Raw genomic sequence first — 16,224 nt, 5'->3', positions numbered from 1 at the left:
AAAAAACATACGATCAATTCATTGTAAACAATAAAATCTAAATACAAAATAAACAAAACAAAAATAATTCTACAAAGAATCAAAATATTACTATTAGGAATTTTATACTATTTTTCTTTCCAAAATATGTTATGAATCAGATTGGGAGAGAGACAAGTAAGTTGTAAAAAAAAACACCATTTTAGTAAATAGTTTTTCAACAACACCAATTTAATAAATATAAGGGTAAATTACTTTTTGAGTCCCTGTGTTTTAATAGTTTTAACTAGTTGAGTTCAAAAGCAAAAAGTTTAACGACCTGAGTCCCTATAAGCATTTTCATTAACCATTTGAGTCCTTTTGAGTCCAAATTTTAACCTTTTGAGTCCAATTTTTTGGACTCAAATCGTTATAAAATGAACAAAATTGGACTCAAAACATTATAAAATAAATGGCTAGGGACTCAGGACGTTAAACTTTTTAATTTTGGACTCAAATGGTTAAAACTACTAAAACACAGAGAATCAAAAAGTAATTTAATCTAAATATAATTTCTATCCATACTGTTTTAGGAAAAAGCTCTAAAAGAATATATTTTTCAATGAGTAAACTGCCATTTTGGTCCCTGTGGTTTGGCCAGTTTTGCCATTTTAGTCTAAATCTCAAACTTTTTACATCTGGGTCCCTGTGGTTTGCATTTTGTTGCCATTTTAGTCCAAATTTCAAAAAACACCTATTTTGACTGCTGAAAGCTACTTGTTTTGTCCTTTAGTGCAGGGGCATTTTGGTCATATATGCAAAAGTGCCCAAACCACTGTCTCTTTATATATGCTCTCTCTCTCTCTATATATATATATATCTAGCGAAACCTCAAACCACCACCTACCCTCACTGAACTACCACCACCACACCATCACCAGCCCCACCACCGGATCTGCAGCCCGCCGCCACCACCGCCACTCTGCCGCCACATGCACCACCACCACTGCCACGTCCTCCCCCTTCTCACCACAGCCACCATCACCAACCTCTCTTTTTTTTTCTCTCTCTCTCTCTCTCTCTACACCACCGCCACACCTCAGCCACTACCACACCTGTGTCAACTCCATACCTCCGCCACCACCACACCTCCGCCACCGACCCCCTGTCACGACCACCTGCAAATATTCATCGTCAACCATAAACCCTTGTTCGGATTCACAATTTTATCAAGAAGAGTACACACATAAACCCTCGTTCTCGTTCGAAATCAGACCCATGAAATTGCAATTGGTTCCTCCATTCATCTGTCTTCTTGAACAACTCTACAAAAAAGCCCTAGACTTTCAAAATTGTTCCCCAAAATCAACCAAACCGTCATTTTTAGCAACATATATTGATTTGGGGTTATTGCATATTTCATCTAGATCTGCCATTTGAGAGAGAGAGAAAGAGAGAGAGAGAGAGATCGGAAGAGAGAGAGAGAGAGATCGGAAGAGAGAGAGTCTCCGGGTTGTTTTTTTTGGGTTGTTTTGTCACCCGATCTGTAAACAGTATCCTTCATCGAGGTTCTATAAACAATCTGTAAAAGGTCGACCTGTAAAAGGAGAGAGATAGATAAGAGAGAGATGGTGGTGTTGGCGGCAGTGGTGAGAAGGGGGAGGAGGTGGCGGCGGTGGTGGTACATGTGGCGGCAGAGTGGTGGTGGTGGCGGCGGGCTGCAGATCCGGTGGTGGGGCTGGTGATGGTGTGGTGGTGGTAGTTTAGTGTATGATGCGATGATGAAGATGAAATATTAATATATATATGAATTTTTGAATTAAAAAATGTTAAATGAAAAGCAAAATGACCAAAATGCCCCTGAACTAAAAGACAAAATAGGAGGTTGCAACAGTAAAAAAATAGGGTTTTTAAATTTTGGACTAAAATGGCAACAAAATACAAACCACAGGGACCCAGATGTAAAAAGTTTGAGATTTGGACTAAAATGGCAAAACTGGTCAAACCACAGGGACCAAAATGGCAGTTTACTCTTTTTCAATAAACACAATAAAAATCCTAACCTTGATATTTAATTTTTATCTTAAATTAATTGCTCCTTAACAATTCCGAAATTAAATATACTGATAACATTAAATATATTATCCTTATTAAAGGGTAAAATAGTAACTTCACAATATTTAGCATACGGACACCAAAACAGATTTAAATACAGTTAATAATAATCTCATCTCTCCCTCCCCCCAATCAATCATTCCCTGTGTTTTCTTTCTTCACTTACTTTCTCTCTCTCTCTCTCTACATATAGATACACGCATCATGTATCTATAGATTCCGTACGTGTTTTCACCTTCTTCTTTTCTTTTTCTTTCATCTAGAGAGAGAAAAACACACACACTTCTCTCTCCTCACCCCTCCACTATTTCTCTATCTAAAAAGCAAGAACCTTTCTCTCTCTCTCATCCGATCATCATCGAGACGGATTCACATTCGATTTTTGATTCTTCTTCTTGTTATTGTTGTTCTTCAGACACCCTTTACTCTGTGTTCTACGCTTCTCTTTTTAGTTTGACCTTTTTTCAGGTACCCTTTTCTTAATATTATTATTTTCTCTCTCACACATAAAGCACACGTTTTTGTGTGTGAAAATTGTAAACCCCATTATGGGTTTGGATCTTTTTGATCTAATTTTAAATGGGGTTTGTGATTCTTGGGTGAAAGATTACTAGATTAGGGTTTAGTTGGTTATGGTGTGTAGATTGTTGATTCTTTGTTGGGGGTTTTGTGGATCATATAGTTAGTTATGATTTTGCTGTGAATTTGAGTAATTATTGCTTGTTATGTTAATGAGAATTTAAAATAAAATTCAGTTTTTTTTTTTAATTTAAAAAAAAGAAAGTCTTAAAAGAAAGATCAGTTCCCTACTACTTTTCATTATCTTTTTAACTTTCCTCTTTTTCTTCATGTAAATACAAAGATTTTTGCAGATGATTGTGTCTGTAAGCATTCTATGCTTCATTGTTGTCTGATTAATGATTATCATCATAAGTGGTGTTGACTATTATTGATTTGATTGTTCTAATGTTCTTTAGTTTTATATACAAGTACTTGATACAGTTATGTTTTAGGTTTAAACTCTGCACCTTGTTTGGATCATCTCTGTTAAGTATTAACAGTTTTAGTCAATAGATATTAAAAACTCAGGGATTGTTTGGATGTGCTTTTTGAATCTGTTTATTGCTGTTTGGATGATGATGATAGGCGGTTATGTTGATTAAAACCGAAGATCATAATTAGTTAACATCAATTTAATATCTCTACTAGTTACTACTTTATTTGGTTCTATAAATTTATGTGATTAAGTTTGACTCGAACATGTACGTGAGCACGCCTGATAATCTTGATACAGCTTTCCTATGAAGTAAACCATTTGTATTCTTTTATCGTCATAACTAAACACCAATATGTAAATCAAAGCTCAATTTTTTTTTATTTAATGTTTGCATATATACTTTTGACTGAAGCTTTCTTTTCTGACAGAAGTGTGTTCCATAATGCATCATTCTTCACATCATTTTCCTTTTGGTAGGTTTGAAATTTCCACTGATTTCTTGTTCACTTACTGTGCAATAACTCAAAATCCATTAAAAATCCTTTATTTATTTATTTATTTTTTTATGACAGACCCCTCGAAAATAACATCAATGAATTATTCGAAAGCCGTTGGAAACGGGGCAAAGGACATGTTAACAAGATCTGATAATTATAATGACGCTTCAAGTGACGCATCCCTTTTCTCAAGTTCATTACCAGTTTTTCCCCATGAGAAGTGTACGCTTTCAAATAAAATTCTTCTAATATTTGTTAAATTACCGTCAAAATTTCTAATTGTTGCTAACAGTTTCTTAACATTATTGATTGTTTTAAAATGCAGTGATATCGAATAATCAAGAGAACGATCTTCAATCTCTAGAAGACAATGGTTTGCTAGAAGATCTTGCAAATCACGCAATCGGAAACTTGTTACCTGATGAAGACGATCTTTTAGCTGGTGTAATTGACGGTATTGATGTCAACGCTTTAACTAACCGTGCAGACGAGTTAGAAGAGTATGATCTTTTCGGAAGTGGAGGTGGTATGGAACTTGAATCTGACATGGATAACTTGAACTTGGGCATTTCAAAGGTGAGCCTGGGCGATGGCGTCGTTGGTAATGGGTTGGCCCATTTTAGTCTTACAAATGGCGTGGGGACCGTTGCTGGAGAACACCCGTATGGAGAACATCCGTCAAGAACTCTATTTGTGCGTAATATTAATAGCAATGTCGAGGATTCAGAACTCAGAGCTTTGTTTGAGGTAGTTAATTACCATTTTGTGTGTTCTAGACAAGAATCTAGGAATTTGTTATCTCGTGTAGATTTCGTTTCGTATTTTTCATGATTATTTACAACATGGTATTTTGTTTATCTTGTAGCAACATGGTGACATTAGAACGTTATACACAGCATGTAAACATAGGGGTTTTGTGATGATATCGTACTACGATATTCGTGCTGCTCGAACTGCCATGCGTGCGTTACAGAATAAGCCGCTAAGAAGAAGGAAGCTAGACATTCACTACTCAATTCCAAAGGTTCAAATTCGATTTTTATATCTTCCTTTTTTTTTGTAACCGTCAATAGAAGTTAACGTAATTTAGCTTTCTAATTGTTTTTTTGTGCGTATCAGGATAACCCATCAGACAAAGATATAAATCAAGGAACTTTGGTTGTTTTTAATTTAGATCCTTCAGTTTCGTGTGAAGATCTTCTTCATATTTTTGGTGCATACGGTGAGGTTAAAGAGGTAAATTTCATCTCTCTCCAATAGTCCCTCTAGTGCCAACTGTACAGTACTTGCCATTTTTTATTTTATTATTAAGAGTAAAGTACATGGATGGTCCCTGTGGTTTACCAAAATTTTGGATTTGGTCCCTAGCTTTCCAAAAGTACATGGATGGTCCCTGTGGTTTGCACTTTGTAATGCATTTAGTCCGCAGCTTTTTCCAAAAGTACATGGTCAGGAAAGCAGTTAATTTTTATGCTATTTTTTGCACAATAACAGATAAGGGAGACGCCACATAAACGGCACCACAAGTTTATCGAATATTATGATGTTAGAGCGGCAGAAGCAGCCCTTAGATCTCTAAACAGGAGTGACATCGCTGGGAAACGCATAAAGCTTGAACCTAGTCGCCCCGGTGGGGCCCGCCGAAAGTAAGTATACATGTATAAAAAAATTATCCTTGTTGTTACCTGACGTTTTTATCATAAGCGTTTACTTTTTTCCTTTCTTTACTTCAGCCTAATGTTACAAATGACTCAAGAGTTTGACCAAGACGACACTCGAAGTTTCCGACTTCAAGTGGGCCCTTCGATCGCCAGCTCGCCTCCTGGTTAGTCCTTCTGTTGTTTCGGAGAACCATATTTTGAGTTGACTTTGTTTGACCATCTTACCCAACAATTCAATGTAATTCACCTTGCAGGTGTCTGGCCGCAATTTGGAAGCCCAATTGAACACAGTCCTCTACAAAGTCTAAGCAAGTCACCGGTCCTTGGCTCAATGAGCTCTTCGTTCGGCAACGGTTTACCCGGTTTGGCGTCAATTTTGCACCCGCAACCAGCCCGGATAGCACCGATCGGTAAGGACAATGGAAGGACTAACCGTAACTTCGTTGAACAAAATAACACATTTCAACAATCTCACTCACTTCCAGACTCGAAACTGAGTCAATTTAGCGAACCTGTGTCTACTTTCGGTGGTTCAAGTGCAACCGGGTCGGGAATCGAAACGCTATCTGGTCCGCAGTTTTTGTGGGGTAGCCCGAATATATATTCTGATCAGCCGAAAGTACACCATGGTTTTCGATCGCCAACAATGTCTCGCCCATTTACGACTTCCATGGGCTTGCCTGGTCCGAGTCCGACACATGGGTTCCCGATCACGGGGCGTCACGGTCACGGATCTTTGCTTCACCAACATCATCATGTTGGATCTGCACCATCTGGGATCCCGTTTGAAGGGCATTTTGGTCGTTATCACGAGTCTCCTGAAACGTTGTTCATGAGCTCACCTGCTTACCGGGATGTAGGTATAGGTCACATTGATAGAGGCTTTTTAGGTTCTCGTGGGTCCGTAGAAAACGGTTCTCCAAGTTTCAGCACCATGTCTTCACCCAGGGTCAATCCTATGTTTCTTGGTAACGGGCCTTATGCAGGGCTAGGGCCCACAATTGCAGAAAGCATGAGTGAGCGTGGACGGAATCGTCGTGTTGACCAAAATGGAAGTCAAATTGATAGCAAGAAACAGTTCCAGCTCGATCTTGATAAAATCACAAGCGGGGAAGATACTCGTACAACTTTGATGATTAAGAACATTCCTAACAAGTAAGACAAAAGGATTGCAACTTGATTATTTTCGGCACAAATATTTCATCTTGATCACTGTCGACGTTTAAAGATTTCATTTTGATCAGTTTGTTATATTCACTAATGGTTTCATCTTTGATTATTTTTGGCACTTAAAAATTTCATCTTTGATTAATGTCGGCTCGTAAAGAATTCATCTTGATTGTTTTTGGCAACTAAAGATTTCATATTGATTATATTTTGGTATTTTAGGTATACTTCAAAGATGCTGCTTGCTGCTATTGATGAAAATCATAGCGGTACATATGATTTTCTTTACTTGCCAATCGATTTTAAGGTATACAATTTTAAGTTTTTTTTTTTTTTTTCGTTAATCCCCCCCTCCCCCTCTTTCGGATTGGTATATGTGACGGGTTCCCGCCATTTGATGCAGAACAAATGCAATGTCGGCTATGCGTTTATCAACATGCTTTCTCCAACACATATAATCCCATTTTACCAGGTTTATTCTACTTTGCAGTTGACTATCTTTGACTTTGTAGACTCAACATGGTCAATTGATATTGTTAAATTGTTGTGTAGGCATTCAATGGGAAAAAATGGGAGAAGTTCAACAGTGAAAAAGTTGCATCTTTGGCTTATGCTCGAATCCAAGGAAAAATGGCACTCGTGACCCATTTTCAGAATTCAAGCTTGATGAATGAAGATAAACGTTGCCGCCCTATTCTTTTCCATTTAGAGGGCTCAGAAGCTGTTGATCAGGTAAACATGTTTATTTTAGATATTTGAATACATGTGGTTGGGTGATTTTTTATATATTTCTTAGAGTAAATTGCCATTTTCGTCCCTTAGGTTTGGTCAGTTTTGCGACTTTCGTCCAAAGGTTTGTTCTTTTGCATCTAGATCCAAAAGGTTTGAAATCTTTGCCGTTTTCATCCGGCTCTTTAACTCCATCCATTTTTCTCTGTTAAGTTGGGGTATTTCCGCCTTTTTTTTAACTCGAGGGCAATTCGGTCCTTTTCACTTTATGTACAAGCATATAGCATAATGTACAAGTATTCACTTAAAGGGCAATTAGGTCTTTTTCACTTTATGTACGAAAATACCCCTGACTTAACGAAAAAAATGGATGGAATTAATGAGCCGGATGAAAATGACAAGATTTCAAACCTTTTGGTTCTGGATGCGAAAAAAACAAACCTTAGGATGAAAGCCGCAAAACTGGCCAAACCTCGGGACGAAAATGGCATTTTACTATTATTATTTCTTAAACGGGAGTTAAATAAGAAGTTTAGACAAAAGGGGTTACCGGCGCGTGTTGAAGTCACTTGAAGTATAAGTATATCTCGCTTCTGTAATCATACGTAATGTCAAGGTTTGGTTTATGAAAACTGAATCTTAAGTTACTATTTACTCTTCCAACTGACAGGAACCGCTGTCTTCAAGTAGTTTGAATATCCAAATGCATCGGTCAAATGGTTCGGACTCAGGAGACTCGTCAGGTAGCCCTCCAAAAACTGGTGTGGGTTCTGGTGCGATCGATAGGAGCTGACAGCAGGTGAAAGCGGCAGTCTTACTAAAGTGTCAAAAAGAATAATGTTCATCTGAGACTGCTGTCTTTCGTCAGTACATATCATGTATAGAACTAGGAAAGATGAAAAGAGAAAAAAAAAAGGAAGCCCCATGATCGTAAGGCGAGGAGAACGATGGAATGTACAGGTGGAGATTGTCGTTTTGTTAATACGCGAATCAATCAAATCTTCTGTTCTTTTCACCTCGTCGTTTTGGGAACCATTTTCCCGTTTATTCTGGGATGGATGATGATGATGATTATTTAGACATAAATTTATGGGTTTCTTGGCAATTGTATAGGGTGGGGTTTAGATCTGACTTTTCATGTGTTTTTGAGTCTCTTTTTTAGTTGGTATTTGACTAAAAACTAATGGGAACTTTTTTTTCTTTGTATTTCGTGTATTACTCCGGTATCGTTAGTTTGTCATGAGCAGGTTTTTCATGTTTTAGAGGGACATCTGTTTTTTGTAGAAGTCCTATTACAGGTCGGTCGGATCTAGCGTTATCGTGCTGTAATGAGCTGTAGCCGATGTATGAAAATATGTATCATAAATTCTAATTGGGTTATTTATACTTTTCATTGTGTGATTTTGTTTTTGTTTACAGATTATAGTGGTTCCAATGATTTCATTTCATGCAACAGGTTAAAAGAGTTGACATTTGACTTTTTATGGTCAAATTGGATTCTTAATCTGTAGATGGTGTGATGGATTGACTCATTTTAAATTAAGGAGGGGTTGGTATTAGAGATGAACAACAAACCGGTTAACTGAACCTGTTTTGCCAACCCAACCCGAAACTAAACCAGTTTGGAATCGGTATGGATTGGGACCATTTCCCCCTTTCCACGCCAAAAAACGAACCAAACTGGTTTTTGGCCAAATCGGTAAGAAAAATCGGTCCATTTATTTAAGAAAGGTTATTTTATTGAACTTTTTTTTTTTTTTTTTTTACAAAAACCCGGTTGTTTTATCTTAAAAAATTTACGAATCGATAAAATTTTTTTCCATCTTTTTTGTCGTCAAAACCAGTGTCGAAGCTTGAGATTTCCGACCGGGGGGTCGAAAATGTATATACCCAAAAATTTCTATACGAAAACTACATATCAAAACGGTTTAAAAAATGCGCACAAGAACCGGTTTAAGAACCGAACCGAACTGAACGAAACCGGTGTTTTAAACCAACCAAACCGTGGCAAAACCGAATGTTTTGATCTGGAACCTGTCAAAGTCAAAACCGGTGGTTCCAAACCGGTTTTGGTTCAGGAAAAAAACCGTTTTGTTTTATATCTAATTGGGATCCTTCCCCTTCTATATTAGGGAAAAGAATATGGGCTGGATTGGGTCCAATGGACCATTCTAGCAGGCCTATACCCAGACATTAAACCCAAACAATGTCATCAAAATTATTATTTTTTAATTCTTGGACCATGAAAAGAGATGCAAAATCCAAATGTGATAATAATTTATTAGTGAATTTGAGCTCATTGCATAAGAATTTTTTAAAAGAGTTAGTTTTGTTATTTAAAAAGTGATAGCGGCGTAATTTGTTGCCCCTTTACCATCTATCTCGATGTAAATTCATAATATATTATATATAAATAAAGGGTAGGGATCATGTACATTAATCCAGAAGTGTGAGAAGTGTATTATAACACTATATATAACACTATATAACACCATATAAACACCGTATAACAATATGTAACACCATATAACACCATGTAACACTATATGACACTATATAACAATATATAACACTATACATCTATTATAGACATGCTATCAAACAAACTATAGTGTTATATTTGTTATATAGTGTTACGTAGTGTTATATGGTGTTACATATTGTTATACGATGTTTATATGGTGTTATATAGTGTTATATATAGTGTTATAATACACTTCTCACACTTCTGGATTAATGTACAGGATCCTCAATCTATAAATATATGATTTAATCAATTTTCTTTTATTTCTTGGAACATAAACAAAGATACAAAGATCCAAATGTGATGATATCAACTTTATTATTGAATTTGAGATCATTACATATCAAGACTCACTATACTGTAATGCCTCTATATTTATAGATTTAAAGCTCATAATGAACATAATGCAGTTGATCTCACTAACATTGTTGTATTCAAATCTTTATTTCCTAGTTTTAAGTTCAATGTCAATGATGAAACAACACTTGTCGTCATCTCTTACGTAATGCACGCGGCCTTTCATAATATGAAGAAGTTTTCTCGAAAGATTTAGTGCAAGCCCTTCTTCGGTTCCCCATTGTTTTCTCTCTTCATACATGTCTCTGATAATATCAGCAGGTAACCCTGGACCCGGGTGGGTCATTCTGCAAGAACAAAACCGTTCATGAGATAGAACAATGAGATCTCAATGATGATCTAAAATCTTTGGAATTAGTGATTTAGGGGGGTTTTATGCATTAAAAATACATTTTAGGTGACTTTCAACGTATTTTCTGGCTACTTTTTATCGTGTTTAGAGATAGAACATAAGCTGAATCGACCATTTGATTAGCAATTTAGTATATGGGCCGAAATTGTCACCTATTATAACCATAGTTGTTAATAGCACTCATACCGAGTGGCGAGTGCTATAGCGAATAGCGTAGCAAAGTGCTCATTCATCACTATTTGATTTTGGCGCCTCCATTCAATAGCGATAAAATATACGTATTCAATAGCTGGAATTTAGGGTTTATGTTAAATATATGTATAGAAACACCGTATTCGGTTATAATATACATATAAAATATCTCAAAACTTTTCTTCTACTGTATCGCTAAACATAAAATAGCTTGGGAAAAGGTATATATAACTTTTTTTTTATAAATTTTGAAGACTTGATCAACAGAAAAATGGCCTTAATTTTTTTTTATAAATTATTTAACAAGTTAAAGGATTTAATAATGTAAAAAAGGATTTATCTGTCACTTAAAAGTTCTGAAGAAAAGGAAAAGAAGTGTTTGCATGTCAACCAAACCCAATATGGCGGTTTTGACCCGCACCAAAAAAAAAGTCAAACCTAAACTGTAGATGAATGAATTCTTGACCATTTTGAATCATCCTGAGCCCCGGGGACACTTTGATCTCGACCCACCCATCTGGTGAAGGTGCATGGTTCACAATGCTGATCAAGAAATCCGACAAGATTATCTGAAGCTTAATTTGATCGCCTACAAGATCGAGCATTTTGACGTGATTAGGTATTTCATGAACCAATGGAATATCCTTTTCCTTCAACACAATCATTACTTGGCTCACGATCGCGTCTAAAAGATTCTCCATCACAAATTGGTCCAAGTTCAGCTCCACATTGCTGCAAAAACCACAAAAAGTTTCACAGACCAGTGACCTTAATAAATAACAGATAACAGTTTGACCTTAATAAATAGCAGAAAACACTTTTGACTTTTAAGGTCCACCCTTTCACTGGATGATATCACTGAAATATTAGGGTGTGAGAATTTTTGGCACGACATAAACTTAACATACAATATTGGGTTTGGGTTTAGTAAACGGGTGCGGGTCAGTTTTGGGTCAAACCCGCGAACACGTTTAGCTAAATGGATCGTGCTTAGGTCGCCCTGGAGGGCTGATTGTTTATCTTTGTATTTGAAAGACATAAGTTGAATGTCATAAATTAAATTCAATAGGTTTTTATTTCAACCTGCGAATACTTGTGTCATGTTCGGGTTCATGTGTCTGACATGATTTTGGGGTTCGTGTCGGGTCCAACCAGCCAACCCAAGGCCACGAGATCTGCTTACCAACCCTATGTGTGATAACAAAATGACCCGTTTTGGCCCGAACCCATTTGACCCATTACTCAACCAGCCCATCTTGCCACCTATAGAATTAAGCTATTAAGACTTACCCTTCTTCGATACTTTTTACATCCATAATTTCAATGATTGACGCAATTTGTCTTTCACAAGCACCACTTGTCTCAAGATACTGCTTTTGATCATCCGAAATAGCCGAGTCTTCAAGAAGTTTATGAGTAAAACGTAGCCCGTTTAACGGGTTCTTTATTTCTTGCTTAATATACCCTAAATCATTTCGTTTCAACACAAATTCTTGATCATTTTTACCGTCTCCTAAATACATCTGTACACTAGTCCTCAAAAAACAAAAACACCCAATCACTTCTCCGTTTTCCACAACTCGTTTGTTTGTTGTCAAGTAAACCTCCACAAGATTCCCATCTTTTCCAAAAAACTCAAACGGTACATCCGCTGAATCGTGTCCGTTGATCGCTCTATACAACAAAATCATAAACTTTCTCATTGTATCTTCACCTTTAAGTTTACATAAACCGCCAAAAACTTCACCGGGAAGCACTTTTCCGAGAACTTCATGTCTCGTATAACCGGTAAGCTTTTCCATGGCTGCATTCCATTCAGAACAACACGCGGTTTCATTTGAAGCGAATAAAGGAGGAATTAAAGGATTTAGCATTTGGATAATCGCGTTATAATCTCCTTCCATACGACTGAATTTACCCATGATAACTTTCTCGTTTGTAACGTCTTGACCAACGAAGCATACACCAACCACATTGTTCATGTAGTCCCTGCTTGTGCATGTATTAGCGATAATGTATATTAGCGCTTTGTTCTGCTGGTGCGTGCCGACTTTTTGTAGTTTCAATTCAATGTTTTTCTTTTCTTCACCTGTATCAAATATATCAATTATCAAATAAGGCAGGGTGACCATATAAGTACCTAGAGGAAAACATATGTTGACTTTTGAGGTCAAACAACTTCTAATAAAGATGGTAAACTTGGTTTTAGAAAGCGTTAGGCGTTTAGATCCTGAAAATAAATAAGCACTTAACATAATTATCGGAACACAGTTTACATAATTATCAATAACATTGATTAATACAAAATTAAGAAGTTTGTCAAGCTTTAACACAAACTGAAATTGAAATGGTCAAACGAGGGATGTTTGGGGAGGCATATAGTATAACTAGGGTTTCAAATTTTTAAAAACTAAAAACAATAAAACAAGAATACGACATATAAAAACCTTTACATGAATGAACATAAATGAGCGAACTTAAATGAACCCATTACCGAATGTTCCCGAACATAAACGAACATCCGCAACCTGTGTTCATGCTCGTCCGATTAACTTAACGAACGAAATTTCTTGTTCATGTTCGTTCATTTCTTAAACTAACGAACATAAACGAACTTCCCGCCGAACGGGTCATAAACTGTTCGCTGAACGTTCGGTTCGTTTACAACCCTAGGTCGCCACCTCTCAAGGCACTGAGGCGTTTTCCTAATCACATGGGCGCGCTTTTTAAAACCAAGGTTGCAAAATGGGTGATTTCGACGAGTTTGGTTTGATAACGGGCCAAAACAGGTTGGGTCAAGCTGACCCGCAAACACCTAATTACCTTTTTTACATGAAAAACTACAATTAAACCGAATTCTATTATCATAAACATTTACTTGCTTACCTTGCAAACCTCTATAAATAAGATCTTCAACAACCCCACGTGACGTTTCATGAACGAATACATCAATCAAAGATTTTCCCATGGCTTCACTAGCTTTGACTCCAGTCAACTCTGCAATTTTCCCATTCCACCCGTTAATCAAGCTCGAAGCATCAACGCCAAAAATAGGAACAGATGCCGTTTCAATCAATCTCACCATTTCGCAAGCAACCGAACTAGTTTCATCCACCCATTGACCATCACTCTCACTATGTTGACCATGTTTCTTCACTCTAACACCACCACCATTATCCGCAACATTTTGAGCTGATGTTCCCATAATCAACTGCAACGAATGAATCACGTTGAGCTCGGAAACCTCCCACGGCAAACTTCTACTTTTCACAACTTCACGAAACGCCTTGAATGAAGATCGCGGATGCATTTTCTCATCATCGTCTTCATCTTCAGGATGATGTTTAGACCCCGCCCATTTAATCTCTTTTTCCGTATGTGATCGGAACCAAAACAAGAAATCTTTTGAAGTAATTCTTGCAGCCGCCATACCACAAACCGCATCACCAAGCAAAACCGCATCAGGATAACCAGAATTCAACAAACTCTCGGTACTGAACCCTGCAGAATCCTTATGTTCGTCACACAACCATTTAACCAAATCTTTAACTTGTGATTCATTCGGTGTTACACCGAGTAACCAGACTTTTTCATCGTAGTATAAAGCTGCACCGTCACATTTGACTAAATCCATTATACTTGGAGACTGAGTTATGATCCGAAAAGGGTCATCTCGCAGGAGCATGTCGCATAAGGTGGTCTGCATACGGAGGATCTTTTTCTCCGCTTTTTGTTCGGCTAGTTTGAGCTCCATGTAGAGCTGCAAACCCATTGACTGCATTAAAAACTCACAAGCGTAACGAAGCGGGAACGGTATATGACGTGGCGTAGTATGATGGCAGGCCACCAAGCCCCATAATTTCGTCGATTCGTTGTTGTTTATAAGTATTGCCATCACCAACGACGCGATAGAATTCATGTTAGCCATGTAAACCGCATGGCAGCCATACGGGGCCCGAAGGGTAGAGTTGACCAAACAAAGTGGTTGTTTTAAGTCCTCACTTTGAATCACGGGAACTGATTTCGCGTGACAATTGACGATTATTCTTACCCGGTTCTGTTTAAACAAAAATCGAGCAGCTTGTGGGATATCTGTTGCAGGATAATGTAACCCTAAATACGGCTCTAAATCAGACCTTCGAATTTCCGAAACAACTTCACCATGATCATCATCATGAAACCGATAAACCATAACCCGATCATAACCCGTAAGCTTTTGTACTTCTTCAACAATGGTGTCACACATAGCCCCAATATCACCACTCGGGAGAGACTGCAACCTGGAAATCGCTCTAACGACAAGTTTTTGCGACTGAACCGCACCCGAAAGCAATAACGTGGGGTCACTAGAGTTAGCTGGCTCTAAATCAATCACAACACCCACATCAATCCTATGCAGAATCGCGTAAAACAGTTTACGGGTAGTTTTCGAATGAACCCAAATAGGGTTTAACAAAGTGATCTCTCTAGACCCTACAGCTCTTTCTAAAGAAGCCCTAGAAGTAGAAGTAAAAAGGGTTCTAGCATCTATCCCAATTAAAGTGTTCATGAAATCATCAGGGTTCAAACCCAACATACTAAAACAGTTTTCACTAAAACTAATGATTCTAAAAGTGGGTTCTTCAACAGCAATCATACAACCAAAAGGTTGAACTAAACCACCCCTTTGAATCCTTGACAAATAATCAGTCATTTCTTGTTCAGCAACAGGTTTTGGTGCATGTGTAAGCAAAGTTGTGTAGTTAAAAGATTTACCAGACCCAACAGACTGTTCAAACTCTGAAACCAGTCTAGCATCTGCACCATATTGAGCCAAGGTTGGGTTTTTATTTGCAGGGTTCATGTTGCTTCCACCTGATGATGATGAAGTTGCACCAGTGATCTTGTTATTGTTAATGGTTGCTTCCTCTGCACTCACCATTTTCTTTTGATTGCTGAACAGATTTGAAGTGGGTTCTTGTAGTCCTCACATATTAACTGTCACTATCTTCATCCTCATAATACTAAATTCTTGATCAGCATATAAACAAGATCAAAGATTGAAACTTTTTTCAAGAAAGATCAAAACGAATAAAAAAATTCCTTGATTATATAAAGAGGGGAGAATTATAATTTGACTTAAGCGGTGGTTTGAAGCACACTTTGGGAGGTGGGTCGGGGAATTTGGTGCCAATCTAGTTATTATGTTTATCTGCTTGAAATAATTGGAGCGTGACTGGTGGGGATGAAATTGTCACCACACACATGGTGCCATGCTTACAGCTGCTTTCAGTTAAGTCAAATTTAATTGTATTCTCTCCTTGCTTAACTTTTGGGTTTTCTTGGTTCTTTTTGGTTCACTGCACCTGACCCAAATCTAAGTTTGTAAAATTTTGATTGTTATGTTTTGTGTTGTGTTGGTCAAGTTAAACTCGAAACCATGGACCATTAGGTTCTAGGTTCGATTTCCACAAGGGGTTTTTTTTTTTCAAATTTATTGGGTTTTCTCCTGAATTGGTGTTTAGGCGTTATTGCCTAGTGGAGATTGATATGATGAGGTGGTTCCGTTGATGGTACGATGATACTTCAGTGATCCAAATTTGCAGTTCAAAAAAAAAAAAAAAAAAGTTAAACCCAAAACTCACCCAAAGCTAAGGTTTTTTTTTTTGTGTATTAGGTGACGTTTGACTCAATTA

The 16,224-nt window shown here is 37.3% G+C and overlaps 2 protein-coding genes across 3 annotated transcripts; one reads left to right on the top strand and one right to left on the bottom strand.

Annotated features, from left to right (window-relative positions):
• Positions 1-2,187: 2,187 nt before the first annotated feature.
• Positions 2,188-8,508, top strand: LOC110911661 (protein MEI2-like 5). 2 transcript variants are annotated; one of them, XM_022156281.2, is made up of 13 exons: positions 2,188-2,541; positions 3,499-3,543; positions 3,643-3,789; positions 3,893-4,314; positions 4,433-4,591; positions 4,687-4,803; positions 5,062-5,213; positions 5,301-5,392; positions 5,483-6,383; positions 6,618-6,702; positions 6,799-6,867; positions 6,948-7,127; positions 7,795-8,508. In XM_022156281.2, exons 2-13 carry the CDS (start codon positions 3,513-3,515, stop codon positions 7,915-7,917), a joined length of 2,478 nt encoding a protein of 825 aa, XP_022011973.1. In that variant the 5' UTR covers positions 2,188-2,541; positions 3,499-3,512; the 3' UTR covers positions 7,918-8,508. The 2 variants fall into 2 exon arrangements, with proteins under 2 accessions (XP_022011973.1, XP_022011974.1); XM_022156282.2 differs by having other exon boundaries at positions 2,208-2,541; positions 3,502-3,543.
• Positions 8,509-9,939: 1,431 nt separating this feature from the next.
• On the bottom strand, positions 9,940-15,798 carry LOC110911662 (phytochrome E). Its single transcript, XM_022156284.2, has 4 exons — positions 13,436-15,798; positions 11,840-12,638; positions 10,988-11,281; positions 9,940-10,292 (listed from the first exon to the last, which is right to left on the bottom strand). Exons 1-4 carry the CDS (start codon positions 15,468-15,470, stop codon positions 10,091-10,093), a joined length of 3,330 nt encoding a protein of 1,109 aa, XP_022011976.1. The 5' UTR covers positions 15,471-15,798; the 3' UTR covers positions 9,940-10,090.
• Positions 15,799-16,224: the final 426 nt, after the last annotated feature.

The sequence above is a fragment of the Helianthus annuus genome, chromosome 15, assembly GCF_002127325.2.
Source record: "Helianthus annuus cultivar XRQ/B chromosome 15, HanXRQr2.0-SUNRISE, whole genome shotgun sequence".
In the NCBI taxonomy this organism is placed as follows: domain Eukaryota; kingdom Viridiplantae; phylum Streptophyta; class Magnoliopsida; order Asterales; family Asteraceae; genus Helianthus; species Helianthus annuus.
Note: the sequence above shows the minus strand (reverse complement) of the source record. Positions and strands in the feature narration are given on the sequence as shown.